This window comes from Canis lupus, chromosome 30 (genome assembly GCF_011100685.1).
Source record: "Canis lupus familiaris isolate Mischka breed German Shepherd chromosome 30, alternate assembly UU_Cfam_GSD_1.0, whole genome shotgun sequence".
Classification (NCBI taxonomy): Eukaryota; Metazoa; Chordata; class Mammalia; order Carnivora; family Canidae; genus Canis; species Canis lupus.
In genome coordinates this window covers 32,053,614-32,069,990 of record NC_049251.1, presented here as the reverse complement: position 1 = coordinate 32,069,990, position 16,377 = coordinate 32,053,614, and the positions used below count along the sequence as shown (strand labels likewise).

General features: G+C 35.7%; 1 protein-coding gene and 1 long non-coding RNA gene across 3 annotated transcripts in view; one reads left to right on the top strand and one right to left on the bottom strand.

Moving 5' to 3' along the window:
• The window catches only part of LOC102152596, an 88,604-nt gene that overhangs the window by 6,217 nt on the left and 66,010 nt on the right, over positions 1-16,377 (top strand). The window lies entirely within an intron of this gene.
• The window catches only part of IQCH (IQ motif containing H), a 208,541-nt gene continuing 204,191 nt past the window's right edge, over positions 12,028-16,377 (bottom strand). Inside the window, 1 exon segment of the mRNA XM_038580790.1 lies at positions 12,028-13,169. Within this exon segment, the coding sequence (XP_038436718.1) occupies positions 13,053-13,169 (117 nt within the window). The 3' untranslated portion in view covers positions 12,028-13,052.

Here is a 16,377-nt window from a genome sequence, read left to right as displayed (position 1 = left end):
AGCCAAGCCCACTCCCATTAGTGGCGAATTTTGCTTGCTGCTCCATTCCTGTATCCCTGTGTCTGCCCTGGGAAGGACAGTATACATTGGCTTTATCAAAGTTATTCTCATGGTACTGAGTTATGGCAGAAGCCATTAGGAAAGGAAAGAACTGCCATATTCTTACCTAGATCTTGAGTCCTATGGAACTGATTGATGTTCTGAAAGCCTCCAAGGAGTTGGTTGCCAGCTGGAGCTGCTGTTACAAAGAGTAGCAGGAAGCATTACTTGGTAAAGCATGTTACTGTGAACATAGGGTACAAGATCTCATCTAAACTGCATGTTATGTCTAAACTATTCTCAAGCTCTCCCCTCACTGGCATGTAAACTTCCTAAGGACAGGTGACTATGCCTGTTTTGTTAACCTTTGCGATTCTAGCACTTGGGACAGTACTTGCAATATGGTAGGTGCTCAACTTCTTGAAAAAATGAAAAAAAAAAGTGGGCAAAGTGAATACCATTAGTGTGTTTGAAGAATGTTAGAGAAAAATTGTAATATGTAGGGTAAATAGTTTTAATTTAATTACAATTTTAATTTTGATAGTTAGAGAAATTAAACTATAGAGTAGGTAAGAAACCTACCCAAGATCATATACCAGAATCAAGAATCAAAATTCTAAAAAAAAAAAAAAAAAAATCAAAATTCTGACCTTCCAACTTTCTGTGAGCTTTTCATTAGGAAACATTTCTATTTCCTTCTAATGCTGTGGATGCTAGAATCCAGTGGCAAGGAGACATATTTGTCACTTTTTGAAACCAGATAGCAATTTATGCTAATAGATAATACAATCTATTTTATAGGCATGTTTCCAATATTACAAATCCTATGTAGTCAGTTTGGGGAAGCATTTGAGAACATGGCCAAATAAATTTACCTTGTCGTATGGGTCATAATTATGGTCCCAACTTTGTAAAGTATGCTTTGTTTTATTAACAGATACATGCATGAAAAGCATATGACACTTTTGTAGCACAAATCATATTTTCATACTGAATTACAAAGATATTTTGGCTTTATTGCTGATCTTCATTCGACAGTGGCTTTTAGCACTTCAGCTTAAGCCTTTATGCCCCTCCCCAGTCTCACTGTCAAGTAGTTAATGATCTATAAACAAATACTGAGATGCCCTAAGGGGGCTCTCCATTTAAAGGGGCCTTGAATCATTTGATAATAGAAATACAGTAGTCCACCCACTGATTTATGATTTGTCAGTTTAGGTTTTTGAAGTGATGTTCCACTGGTATTTCAGGCAGGACAAATTTTTAATTTTCTGTGTAATTAACATTAATTTTTAATCTAATTTTTCCTTTCAGGAGAAAACTTTTTTTTTTTTTTAATTTTATTTATTTATTCATGAGAGACACAGAGACAGAGAGAGAGGCAGAAACACAGGCAGAGGGAGAAACAGGCTCCATGCAGGGAGCCTGACATGGGACTCAATTCCGAGTCTCCAGGATCAGGCCCTGGGCTGAAGGTGTCGCCAAACCACTGAGCCACCTGGGCTGCCCACAGGAGAAAACTTAAAAACGTTAATTTACATTTGCAGTTTTCATTGTATGAAATACTTTCTTGTGTGTGCATAAGTATGTACATTTCAGTTCCATAAGCTAAAAGTGGCCGCAGAGGGTAATAATACCTCATAATGATATCTCTCAGTTCCTGAGAATTTCTTCCTGCTAGGCAGTTTAAACCTATTTTCTCATTTAAACAACACTCCAAAGCAGGGCTTCATTTACCTCAATATCAAGCTGAGGAAAATGAATGTCAAAAGGTAGAGAAGTTGAAACAGTTAACTGCAGTCACAGAGCAGGCAGGTGATAGAGCTGGGATTTGAACCTTCATTGGCAGTAAGCAAAACCTTATGCTTTGAACATAGAGTCAAGTGATGCCAGACTCAGCTGAAATGTTGCTGACACAACTGAACATCCCTTGGATGTTGCATAATCATGAAATAACATTATAGTTCCAAAATATGACCCTTCTAGCCTAGGAGTCTGCCTCAAAGGAAATTTGGGGGCCTACATGATGACTCAAAAAAAAAATTTTCAAAGCTAGATCACTTTGCAAAATTTGTTGTAAAACACTATTTCTATGTATATTGAAAACACTTCCAAAATATTTTGAACATTTTCTTTTTATTTATTTTTAAAGATTTTATTTATTCATTCATGAGAGAGAGAGAGAGAGAGAGAGAGAGAGAGGCACAGACACAGGCAGAGGGAGAAAGCAGGCTCCATGCAGGGAGCCTGGCGTGGGACTCAATCCTGGGTCTCCAGGAATCCACCCTAGGCTGAAGATGGCGCTAAACCGCTGAACTGCTGTGCCACCCAGGCTGCCCATCTTGAGCATTTTAAATGTGCTAAGACGTTTGGGCACCATCAACAAAGATCCCAACTTTAAGCCAATTATCAGCTCTGAAAATTGGGTTTTATTTGGGGACCATGAGTAAAGCATATATAGAAATGTTTTGGACTTTTACTACTTCTTGGTAAGTCTAAAATTTTATTCAAATTAAAAAGTTTAGTTTGAAAAAACTTTGCATTCTGGCCTTAATTTGGATGGGTTTGAGTAATCCGCCACTATGGATAATAGGCACATTTAATACAAGCCAGCATTTCAGTGAACCACAACTTATGGTTCAGCTTTTTTTTTTTTAATTCCTTGTTGCTATTTCTAATAAAGCAAGATGTTAAAGCTAACTACATGCTCTATTAATTATATGAAGGTGAACTTGAGTCATATTTGTTACTGAAGATGATTAATAATTACCAGTTCTGCACACATTTCTGGTGCATTTCAGTAAATAAACAGGGTACGTTGTTGGATAGTAATTGATTAATTAGCACATTCATCCTACACAGCTCAATGGTCTAAGGATGCTGAGTTTGAGATATTGCTCATAATTATTACAAGAAACAAATCTGTTCCATTTTTCAGTTTATTCTTCTGTATGCTAAGATTTTTTTTTCTAAATCGAATGTTTAATGGTTCAAAACCTTATAGGTTTTATTCAGATAAATCAACTCATGAAGAATTGCTAGTCATAATCTCCAGAATCTTGTTTTTGTGTGAACTAGGGTGAAAACTTTTACAAGGCTAATGTTAACATTAGATCTTGCTGTTAAACTGGATCAAATACTGTAAATATAGGGCACTTCCCTACCATGCAGGAAATGCTCATTGAGCACCTATGCGCAACAGGGGCACTGGAATCTCATTTGCTTCCCAACCACATCAAATAAGCTCAGGATTGCAAGTGTCATCAGGTTGGCACTTCGCAGCACCAAGCAAATATACTGTGCAATCTTCAGAGAAGTATAACAGCATGTATTGTTTGCTGATTTGACTATGCAGTAATTTAGGATTTTTTTTCCCCGTCTTTATTAAGCCAGCATGTAGTTGAGAGAGCTTTAGACAGGGAATCAGGAGTCCTAGGTTCTACTCTACCTGTATTCTTTCTTGAAGAAGTTCTGTGATTCTGAGCACATCACTATTCCTTTCTCTAAGCGTGGATCACTCACCTGTAAAATGACGGTGTCAACCAGGGACAGTGAGGTATATGAGGAGCCTAGGCTGCAGAGAACAGATAGGGCTAGGTCTATCTGAGTCTGGACTCCCTGTTACTATTTTGGGGAAAATTATATATTTAAGTTCTTTGAGTTTCTTCTCTGTTTACTTTGAGTTTATTGCAAGGATTAAATGAGATATGAAAATAACTTATAAAGTTCCTGTGAATATAAGGCATTGTTAACATTATTAATAACTATCTTACCTCATTGACCTTAACATGGCTTTTTAAAAATATTTTATTATTCATGAGAGACACAGAGAGAGAGGGAGAGAGAGGCAGAGACACAGGCAGAGGCAGAGGGAGAAGCAGGGAGGCCGACATGGGACTCGATCTCGGGTATCCAGGATCACACCCTGGGCTGAAGGCCTGAAGGTGGCGATAAACCACTGAGCCCCCAGGCTGCCCCGACCTTAACATGTATTTGAAGGATGCATCAGAGTGCCCATGTACTGGTCTAACAATAGGGGATTATTAACATCCTTTATGCCATTATTGAAATCTCATTGGATAAGAATTTCTGATATGTCGTCATAATTTATTGCTAAGTGAAAAACACAGTCTGCAAAACAGTATTTCTGGTATGATCCTATTAAATTATACATACAAAGATAAAAGATTCTATACAATAGGTACTCAATATATATTTGTTAAAGAAACAAATGCAATATATGTATTAATGGAGCATCTCTTACTAGTGATAGGCGTACTGTTCTAGGAGCAGGGCTGTGTCTTTACACTTACAATCCATTCAGTGAGACAGATAACAAAAAATAAACCTATTTTGTAATACCACATATTGTTAAGTGCTTTGGAGAAAAATACAGCAGAGTTAAGAGGATGGAGAGTAAGGATGGGTGCTACATTAGGGAGGGTCCCTCTGGTCTAGTGACAGTTGAGCAGAGACTGAATACAGGGAGTAAGTGAGCCAGGCAAACTTCTGGAAGAAGAGTGTGCCAGGCAGAAGGAATTGCAAATCAAGAGGCCCTAGGTAGGAATGATAGCAGGTATCCCCCCAGATTTAAGTAGTTCTCCCTAGGTGGTGAAATAATTGCTGATTTTTTTAATCGTTGATTTTTAAAATATGTTTTATTTTTAAGTACTCTCTATACTCAATGTGGGGCTCAGTCTCACAACCCCAAGATTAAGAGTTGCATGTTCTACCGACTGAACCAGCCAGATGCCTCTTTTAAAAAAAAAAAAAATTCTTTTAATGTAATCTCTGCACCCAATGTGGGACTTGAACTCACAACCTCAAATTCAAGGGAGTTGCATGCTCTACTGACTGAGCCAGCTAGGTGCTCTACCTCCACATTAAAAAAAAATGATTGTTGATTTTTAAATTTCTTTTCTACACATTCCTGTTTTTTAGAAGTTTCTGTTTTTTTAAATTATTTGGTTAAGAAGCTATGTAATCCTTTTTTTTTATCATGAGCATATGTTTCTGTAATTAGAAAAATTTTAAAACTGTACAGGTATATTGAAAGACAAAGTCATCTTAAGAAAAATATTCATAAGTGGTTTTTGTTTTCATGGTGTTGGTACCAAGAATCTAAGTTGTTAGAATAAAGGAAGCAGAGAGATTTCTGCTCTGGCAATGAACTTTAAAGAATTGTTTTAGCCATAACAATCAGTGTGGGCTTCATAAAGGGATAGAGAATCACTGTACTTTCAGCTCCTTATTCTAGCCCCTCTAAGAGATAGCAGAACACTTCCTGGAAAGACTGGCCTGACTGACCACTTACAGACATGGCCCAGGAAACACTGCATTTTAGGAGGTCTTTAAAATATGGAATTAAAGGTGCCAGGTAAAATTAGTTTCAGAGTTTTATGTCTCCTTTATGCAGTTCACTGGGGACTACATCCGCTATACAGCAAAATGGAGTGTTGTAGAATACTTCATCCATCTCTTTCTGAGTCCAGGTACAAATTAAAGAAAAGCCCAGAGACTGTACTCCAGCTCTCCATCCTGTCCCTGCAAAGCAGGTGTAAAAAGAAGATATACTTTGGGTTTACAGAAACAAAAATGCACATTGGAAGCTTTGATTTTCATTTCTATCCCATCTATTTGCGCTAAGATCTTCTAGGTACACATTAAATCAGTTCAGATAAAATGCTTTCAAAATAAAATGTTTCCATTACTTTAGGTGAGTAGCAATACCTAAAAGAGTACAAGCAAAAACCAAAGAATGAATGACATGATCCCAGTCTAAGTGATATATTTGGCTTGCTACTATCTTTAGTCAAAATGATTCCTTCTGAGAGGAAACTACATCTCAAGGAACTGTCTTAAAATTATAAAACATTTTGTAACTCTTTAAAGTCACAGCCGGACAGCCCTGGTGGCCCAGCAGTTTAGCGCCGCCTTCAGCCCAGGGTGATCAAGTCCCGTGTCAGGATCCCTGCATGGAACCTGCTTCTTCCTCTGCCTTCCTCTGCCTGTGTCTCTGCCTATCTCTCTCTCTCTCTCTTTCTCTCTCTCTCTCTCTCTCTCTCTGTGTGTGTCTCATGAATAAATAAATAAAATCTTTAAAAAAAATAAAATTCCAGCCATTTTGGATAATAAATAGAGACACTTAAGAGGCTGAACAAAGTTACAAAGTATTATCCGTGATTTCAGATAAATGGAAGAAGAAAGCTAAAAGAGGTTACCTCCTTGTGTGGTATCAGTGGTTTTGCCCTTTTGATACTTTGATAATGGTTGGCATAGAATCATTAGAATTGTCAGGAAGTTTAAATATCAGTTCCACTTTATTTTACATACCAGAAAGCTGAGGACTAGAGAAGAGAAGTTACTTATCCATTAAGGAAAGAGCTGGAAATAAAACCCATTAAGACCTTTAAATCTAAAATGAGGGATCCCTGGGTGGCGCAGCGGTTTGGCGCCTGCCTTTGGCCCAGGGCACGATTCTGGAGACCCGGGATCGAATCCCACATCGGGCTCCCGGTGCATGGAGCCTGCGTCTCCCTCTGCCTGTGTCTCTGCCTCTCTCTCTCTCTGTAACTATCATAAATAAATAAAAATTAAAAAAAAAATAAATCTAAAATGAATGGTGTGTGTGTGTGTGTTCACAGCCATTTAGGAAAACTGCAAATGCCACCTAATCACTATATGTCCCTCCAAATATTTGTAGGTAAAAGAATTTACCCTTTCATGCATCTCTGTTTACATGAGCAGATACAGCACTAAAGTCATAGTCCTGTGAATTCTCAAATATCCAGACTAAGGGTATTAAGCTTAGAATGAAACTTGCAATCTGTGATGCTAGGGAACATGCCATTGCTAACTGGTAACAGCTTTGGGAGCTTGGAGGAGGGAGATGGTTATGACATTTCCACTGCATGTCCCTAAGTTCATTATCACTTTTGATAGCAGAACTTATAATGAAGATCTTCATATATTTTTCTTTCCCAGACTCCCCCAAATTAAACTTTTGTTTCATTTGCTCCATTAATTAAAAAGAGGTTCATTATAAAAAAGAAAATATAGAAAGAAGGAAATTCCATCATTAAGAAATAGCCCCTATTAACAATCTGTGGAGTATCTGTGTCTGAGTTGTGTCTGTGTGCATGTGTGTGTGTGTATGTGTGCATGCATACATATATGTCATATTTTTTAATGTTATAAGTGGAGTCCTAGTCTTCATGCTGTTTTAAAATATCCTTCCTAGGGGCCTCTGAGTAACTCAGTCAGTTGGACATCAGACTCTTGATTTTGGCCCAGGTCATGATCTCAGGGTTGTGAGGTCAAGCTCCACGTTGGGCTCTATGCTCATTGCAGAGTCTGCTTGTCCTCCCATCCTCCTTGTACCCCACTCTCTCTTTCATTCTCTCTCTAAAATAAATACAATCTTGGAGAAAGAAAAAAAATACATACTTCTTAATGATTAAATGTCATTTCATTTTCTTATATTCTCATAGTTCATTTTTTTTAAAACAGCTTTTTGAGATATAATTGACCTTCAAACATTGCACATATTTAAGGTATATAGTTTAAGAAGTTTTGATGTATATATACATCCAAGAGACCATTTTCACAGTCAACATAGTGAAGCTAAAACAACAACAACAACAACAACAAAATACATAGTGAAGCTACCCATCACCCCCAGAATCTTCCTCCTGCTTCTTTGTAATCATCCTGTTTCTCCTCACTACCTGGCCCCAGCTTCCCACCTCTAGGAAACTATTGATTTGCTTTTGGCACTATAGTTTGTATTTTTAGAATGTTATGTATGTGGATATGCACTCTTTTTTATCTAGGTTTTTTTCATTCAGCACAATTATATTAAGATTCATTCATGTCTTTGATTTTTATCAACAACTTGTTCCTTTTCACTGCTGAGTAGTATTCTGCTATAAGGATGTCCCATAATTTATCCATCTACATTGTGGTGGACATTTGGATTGCTTCCAGTTTGGGGCTATCACAAAGTTGCTATGAATCTTCATGTACAAGTCTTCGAACGGACATATACTTTTTTTCCTCTTGGGAAAAATAAATGTCTAGGAGTGGAATAGTTAGATCCTACAGTAGTTATAATAGCCTATAATTTTTAAATGGTTGTATAGAAGTCTTTATATAGCTATTCCATAATTTTTTTAAGGATGTGGAGCCTGATGTTGGGCTCCATCTCATGACCCCAAGATCATGACCTAAATTTTTTTTCAAGATTAAGGGTTAGATATTTAACCAACTGAACCACCCCAAATTATCTCCACCAAACCACCACCAAAAATTATCTCCCTATAATTTTTAAGTAATACCTTATTGTTGAATGTTTAGACCTTTCTGATTTTTCACTGTTGTTGAAGATGAATCTGGTTTTTTGGCTTAAAAATGTGGCTATGTATATTCAACCTAAAAAGAAGATGAGTAGAAAGGCATTGTAAAGGGGACTTGGAAGTCCTGTATTGTTAGATCATTTTAAATTTTTCAGTGATTCCAAAATAATTATTTTATGACCTCTGCTGGGAAGCAAAGCAGCCTGAATCTTTAAATGAACCAGAATTTGAATTTGAGTTTGAAGTTATTTTGCAACCAATAGAAGTTTTGCTGTTTTGTTGTTAAATTCATGGGACCATGATTTTATCATAACATTCCTTATGAGGAGACTACAATAAATTTGGGTGTGTCCTTGATATCTAGGAGCTATAATTAGTTATACTATACTTATACTTTATAACATTTTGTTTAAAATTCCTGAAATATAGTGTTTTACTCATTTCTGTCTCTCTCACATACATGTATATGATATATATGCTGGCCACTGTAGAGGCCCAGGTCTGATCTCAGGGTTGTGAGGTAAAGTTCCACGTTGGGCTCTATGCTCTGTGCAGAGTCTGCTTGTTGTTCTCCCTCTCCTCCTCATACTCCACTCTCTCTTTCATTCTCTCTCTAAAATAAATAAAATATTGGAAAAAGAAAAATATATAAACTTAATGATTAAATGTTATTTCATTATCTTATATTCTCATAATTCATTATTAAGTAAAACAAAATGTTTACAGAATGGTAAAGAAATGCTTGGGGAGAAAACCAATGTAAAAAAAAAAAAAAAAACCTAAATCCAAAATGCTATTTTATGCATAGATGCCAAAGTTTTATTTTTCTGTGCTATGTTTAGGGTTCTCTTATAACCAAACAAAAGTTGTTTCTACCAACAGATTTTTAAACAGCAGGGACATGCTTATTATTTATTGTTTTGGTATCTTTTCCTCATTTACATAAATACCCCAGCAACCAGCAGTTTAAAACTAATAAAAGCCAGAGTCCTCCATCAAGTGCAATAAAGTTTCACAACCATGAGTTAGACTGTTAGAGTGAAAAATAAACCTATATATGTGGTTATGAAGGGTTTTTTTGGGGAAAGTGTATAATCACATTTCAAAGTTAGAACTTCCATTTGAAGTAGCAGTGCAATAATAATACTTAAACATTTATGTGGAATGCTTCATCTTGGAAACACTCTCCTAACATTGGCTAATTAATCTCTACTGCTTCCCCAAGGAGCAGGTATTACTATCTGCCATTTTTTCTAGTTAGAAAATTGAGAAAGGTATGACCAGCCCAAAGAGAGTGAGGGCTGGAGAGACAAGTTTCTGGCCCTTATTATTCTGTGACTCTTTGGGATGTAACTCCTAATAGAATGCATCTAGTTTCTGTTCCACTTTAGTAAAACCATCAGTAAAACAAAGATGTAAATAGTAGTTCAGTCTACCTCATGCTTATAGATATAATCTTTACCCTCCTACGGCTTATCTTTTGGAAAGAACGGGATACAGAAAAGATTTGGAAGATCCACAGTACATTTCATCTGCATTTGCAATGAACTGAACCAAACTTTTCCCAGTGAGAAAAGCGGTCATATGCTTCCCCCCAGCTACAACTTCCACCTTACCATTATCTCAGCAATTTATAGTTTTCCAGAAAAAATTTACCATGATCAGTACATTTAAAGAGTTGAACAAATCTGGCATGCACATTGAAGCCAGAGGAACAGTAAAATAAAACTAGCGAGCATTTACATTTTTGGAAATATAATTAATATATGCTTGAGAAATTCTGAAAGATAAACATTTAAATGTTAAAATACTTATTACTTTCCCCACAGGGACAGTGTTGGGAATTAATGAGATAACAAATGTAAAGTGCTTTGAGCTCTTTAGAAGAAAGGTGCCAGATGCATACAAATGATTATTAATTGTTAAAGCTATCAGATGGTTACTAATATATTACTTATGATAAAATACGTATTTTTATATCTGAGAAATAGGGTGATTGCAATTCTTAGGATGATATAGCCGAAATAGTTCTCCCAAATGTCTCCTAGGTTACTCTACATTTTCTTGGAAGTCAGTTCTTAACCTTTCCTCAGTTTCTTGACTTTATACACATTTTCAAATAAACTATGGGGCATGACTTCCCAGTTTCCAAACTCTCCTGCAACTTCCCACTGAAGTCTTACAGATCCATCACCATGAGAGAATTCCACTGACACCACATTCTCTTCTGATTTCTTTGATTACGTAATTGTTATGCCTCATGATACTGTCAGTTGTGCAAGGTGATTTTATTAGCAGGAAGCATAAGTGAAACCATCCTTTAAACAACACTAGAATTTGTTATAAAAAAAGGTGGGTCCCTTGTGTGATCTGGAATAAGTGAATCTGAACTTCCTACTCTATACAACATGCTAGAATTTGTGGTAAAAGAGCAAATCCCCAATTTCGTTTGGTCTTGAGACGTGCAGAGATACCCTCACAAAATCTCAATGTCCTCATGTAAAATGAAGACAGTAGACCCACATGGGGTTGTTGGAAAGATACAATAAAATAATGTGTATAAAGCTTCTAGTACAGTACATATTTAGTCTATAATAAGTGTTCATTAAAGGTAAATATAAGATTACAGGAGATAGGAAAAGTAGATTACAGTTTATCATTAAATATTACCTATTTGGTTTCTTTAAAATCAATATAAAATGGATAATATATGTAAAGAGACATCCTCTTATCAACAAATAATTTTCCTATTTAGAATTGTAAAGCTCAGTAATTCATCTCAATTAATTTTTGTTTAGGATACTTTAAACATTGTATACATATGTGATTTTTTTTCAAACTTATCTTAGTTTACCAGTAGGACAGTGTCTTTGCTACATATATGTGTTAAAAGATGATGGACTATGCTTCTTTTCAAATGTTCTGTAATTAAAACATTTCACTAATTTAATCTGGTCCTCTGGCTTCTTCCACTTAATTACTTGAAGTGATTGTTTTATTATACCAAATTTTTTCCTTTCATTTTGAAGCTGTAGGTTTTTAGGTAGAGAACCTGAAACAGGCATTCTATGGTGTACGCTAATGAGAGATGCAAAGAAGGAAAGTGCATTGTCTGAAAAAAAAAAAACAGCCATGGTGGGTTTAAAAAAAAAAAAAAAAGGTACAGGAGAGTGAACTCATTTTACTATTGCCAGCAGCTTGAGGCTCGAGAGTGCTAATCAAAATTCACATACAAAACTTCCCTGATAGATTTAACAGTTTTGTACTGTTAAGAGGGGTTCTCACCATGTGAAAGATGCACTGCTGTGCTGAACAAAACAGAGACAGTTTTCTTTTAAAGTCCAGAGCAGATGAGAGCCATAAGGAGACAGAGGGTTTCATTTACTCTCAGGACACGATTGTGCCAGTGAACTAATGAGTCTCTTGGACCTTATGTTGCTCTGGCTTCAATTGAGGCGAGACTCTAATGGCCATGTAGTACTTCCTATCCGTCAAGTGTCTGGACAATGGGCCCCTCATATGGATTAGAATGATCTGGCAAGAAAAAGAGGTCATCATTGTACCTAGCACAGGCAGGAAACCTGGCTAATTAATGTATTTCCAACTATAGCAAAACAAAAGCTGACACACACAAAAATGTTGACTTTATTGCAGGAAATCTTAGCTTGTGGCTGAGGCACTGTTAAAAATTATTGAAATTCCATACATAAAATGATACTCCTAGTTTCCCCAACATATTCACATATTTTTAAAGATCTAAAGGTATTCTTTAAAATGACTGTGCAATTTTGGTATTGTGACTTGCATATTTTACCCTTCTGTAAAGCTGGATGATATTGAAATATTTTGAACAATTGAGAATCGAATGCTAAGAGTATCAGTGCTGCATAATTTTAACAATTTGCACTTTAAAAGGTATTGTTGAATTATGATAATAAAAATCCTACTGCTGTATTAAATGGAGAATTAGAGATTACAAATGTTTATTCAAGATAGAGGGCTCTAGTTACCCTATATATTAAACTAAGAGCAGATACTGCCACCTAGATAAATTCTGATGCTTTGGTTAACTAGATGTTGGTTTACCTTACTTTTTGAGAAATGGCAACAACAAACAGTAGTGGCTTGGTACAAAAAAAAAAAAAAAATGAATGATAAAGGATCACTTTAAAAACCCATGTAAAAAATAATTTTCTTGGGGAAAAGATGACCCGTTTTGCCAAATAGCAATGATTAAGGCTTTATTCAATTTTTTAAATGCAGAAGACAAATTACTCTTAGAAATAGGAGGAGAAAACTTTGTAAGGCATAAACAAAAGCTCCATAATCCTGAAGTTTATAAAGAGGTAGAAGAGACGTGCTATCAGCAAGACTTGTAACTTTCTTGTTATATTATTTCTTCCTGAGTTCGGGAAGAAGAGGAGATTGTTCAACACCTCAAGTAAAAGCACAAATAGGTTTTAGTTTAATAGGTAAAATAATATCACTTAATATTTTTTTCTAAAAAGAGCATTACATTATAATCTGTTCTGATAAACCTCCTAGCAAACAAAGCAAACTAACTCCACTCCCCACTCTTATTCCTAACAGCAAAAAAGAATGTTGCCTTTTTTTTACTCCAGATTAGAATCCAAAATCAGCAATATATTCTAGGAGCATTCATTTATCAGGTTTAGAGAGGTTTTTATCATCTTTGGACTGTTTTAGCTCTTCTTCAAATCTTATTTTGTTTTCCTCTGTTACTCCTAGAATGGTTTCAATGTCATCAATGGCAGTCTGTAAATGAACAATAAAAATAATATTCTTTTTTTAAAAAATAATATTCATTACTTGAAGACCTTTTACAACTCTTTCCCCCACCTTAATTATTTCTCCTTTTTGGATTTGAATATAATTTAGACTAGTTAAACTCAAAGTGTATTTTGCCAACTAGCACCCATCTGTGCCATCAGTCCTGAAATGAGTAAAAAAATTGAGAGTAAGAACTTGGAAACCTTTATAGAAATTTTTACAGCACTAAATCAAACCCAAAAAATGGGCTTCTATTTTATACCTCTTTAATTTATTTCATTTTTTTAGTAATTCCAAAAGTACTGATCCATGATAGGTTGGAAAAACAAATTCACTACAGATGATTTGAGAAGCTCTTGTCTAGTCATCCTTAAATGAGGGCTAGTAGACTGATGGGAGTATTTACTCCCATTGGTTTTTCCCATTGGACAGAAAAATGGCACCTTTCCCATTTATTTAGCTATTTTTTTTATTGAGGTAGTATTCACATACCTTAAAATTCACTCTTACAGAGTTCAACTCATGGTTTTTAGTATATTCACAAGAAACTATCATTACTATACAATTATAGAACATTTTCATTACTCTATTTAGAAACTCTGTGCCCATTAGCAGCCTTTCCTTATTTTCCTCCTCCCCAAGCTCCTGACAATCTCTAATCTACTCACTATCTCTGTGGATTTGCCTACTCTGGATATTTCACATAAATGGAATCATAGGGATCCCTGGGTGGTGCAGCGGTTTGGCGCCTGCCTTTGGCCCAGGGCGCGATCCTGGAGACCCGGGATTGAATCCCACATCGGGCTCCCGGTGCATGGAGCCTGCTTCTCCCTCTGCCTGTGTCTCTGCCTCTCTCTCTCTCTCTCTGTGACTATCATAAATAAATAAAAAAAAATTTTTTAAAAAATGGAATCATACAATATGTGGCCTTTTGTGTCTGACCTCCTTCACTTAATGTTTTCAAGGTTCGTTTGTGTTGCAGCACAGATCAGACCTGCATTTCCTTTTTATATCTGAATAATATTCCATTTTATCTATTATCTATTTTTACTTTGATTGTTTGCACTTTAGGTATTGTACCTAAAACGGCATTGCTAGCTACAAGGTCATGAAGATTTATTTATAGCTGTGTTTTCTCCTAAGAGTTTTTTATTTTTATTTTTATTTTTCCTAAGAGTTTTATAGTTGTGGCTCTTACATTTAAATTTTTGATCCATTTTTATTTAGTTTTATATATGCTGTGGAGTAGAGGAACAGCTTCATTCATTTGTATGTGGATATCTGTGTTTTGTGTTTTCTCCAGTACCATTTGTTAAAAAGACAGTTTTTTTTCCATCAAGTTGTTTTGGCACCCTTCTTGAAAATCAGTTGACTATAAATGTATGAGTTTATTTTGGACTCTGAATGATCTATGTCTATTCTTGTGCCAGTACCACACTGTCTTGATTACTGGAGCTTTGTAGTTAAGTTTCATATATTGATTTTTTTAAAAAAATATTTTATTTATTTATTTTAGAGATAGAGTATGGAAGGGGTGGAGCAGAGGGAGAGGGATAAGTAGACTCTGGGCCAAGTGTGGAGCCCCACTCAGGGCTCAATCCCATAACCCTGAGATCATGACCTGAGACAAAATCAAGGTCAGATGCTTAACCGACTGAGCCACCGGGACACTCCATTGTAGTTAAGTTGAGAAGCATAATTCCCCTTTGTTGTTCTTTTTAAAGATTATTTTGACTATTTTGGACCCTTTGCATTTCTACAGGAATTTTAGGATCATTTGGTAAATTTCTGCAGTAAAGCCAGCTGGGATGCGGATAGGAATTGGTGTTGAATCCATAGATCAATCTGGGGAGTATTATTTAGATCTTCTTTCTTTTATGATGGACAGATCTTGTACTTTTTTCTGTTAAATTTGTTACTAAGTATTTTATTCTTTTTTATGCTATTATAAATAGAATTTTTTAAAAAGTTTAAATTTAAAATTAAATTTATTTTTGGATTGTTCATTGCTAGTATATAGAAATACAATATGTCTCTGTATTGATCTTGGGTCTTGCAAACTTTCTCAACTTGGTTATTAGATCTAATATGTTGTTTCTGGGTTCATTAGGATTTCCTAAGTACAAGATCATGTTATTTGTGAATAGAGATAGTTTTACTTTTTTCTTTCTAATCTGTATGCCTTTTATTTCTTTTTCTTGCTTAATTGCCCTGGCTAGAACCTCGAGTACAATGATGAATAGAAGTGGTGAGGGCAGATATCTTTGTCTTGCTCCTGATCTTAAAGGGAAATCTTTCAGTCTTGCACTGTTAACTAGATGTTAGCTATGGTTTTTCCCTAACCCATAGGTTGAGGAAGTTCCCTTCTAATCATAGGATGAGTGTTTTTAGGAAATTGTGTTATATTTTGTTAAATGCTCTATCTGCACCCCCTTCCATTTTTATTTAGTCTTTATAAATCCTTTATAGAAGGATTGAGAAATTGCAACAACAAACAGTAGTGGCTTGGTACAAAAAAAAATGTTGTGTGGGTTTAAAAAAAAAAACAAAAGGTGTAGGAGAGTGAACTCATTTTACTATTGCCAGCAGCTTGAGGCTCAAGAGTGCTAATTACTAAAATGAATCTATTCCACTTTTCAGGTTTTGTCATTATTTCTACTTTGTTAAGATTTAAAGTTTTTACCTTTAGACATTTTGGTAAGAGTAAAAAATATCAAGATAACATTGTTTCACTTGAGAAGGCTAGAAACCATGAGATTTAACAGCTACTTGGAAACATCTGACTTGAGAAGGCTAGAAACCATAGAATTTAAGCTACTTGGCAACATCTGACTTTTGATAATTTTGAAAGTCAGGTAAATGGCAGAGAAATAGCCTTCATTTTGTCAGTAGTATTTGACTCTGCTAACCTCATGTCCAAGCTTGGGGTTTACCAAGTCTGTGTGGTTTTGAAGATAAACCACCTGTCTTAGTCTGCAGGCCCAGGCCTGCTATAACAAAATACCATAGACTGGGTGGTTTAAGCTGCAAAAATTTATTTATTATGGTTCTGGAATCTGGGCAGTCTCAGGTCCAGATGCCAGCCAATTCAATTCCTGGCAGGAGCTCTCTTCCTGGCTTGCAGACAACCATCTCTTTGCTGTATTCTCTCAAAGTGGTGGGGGTGGAGACAGGTTAAGAAAGCAAACAAACT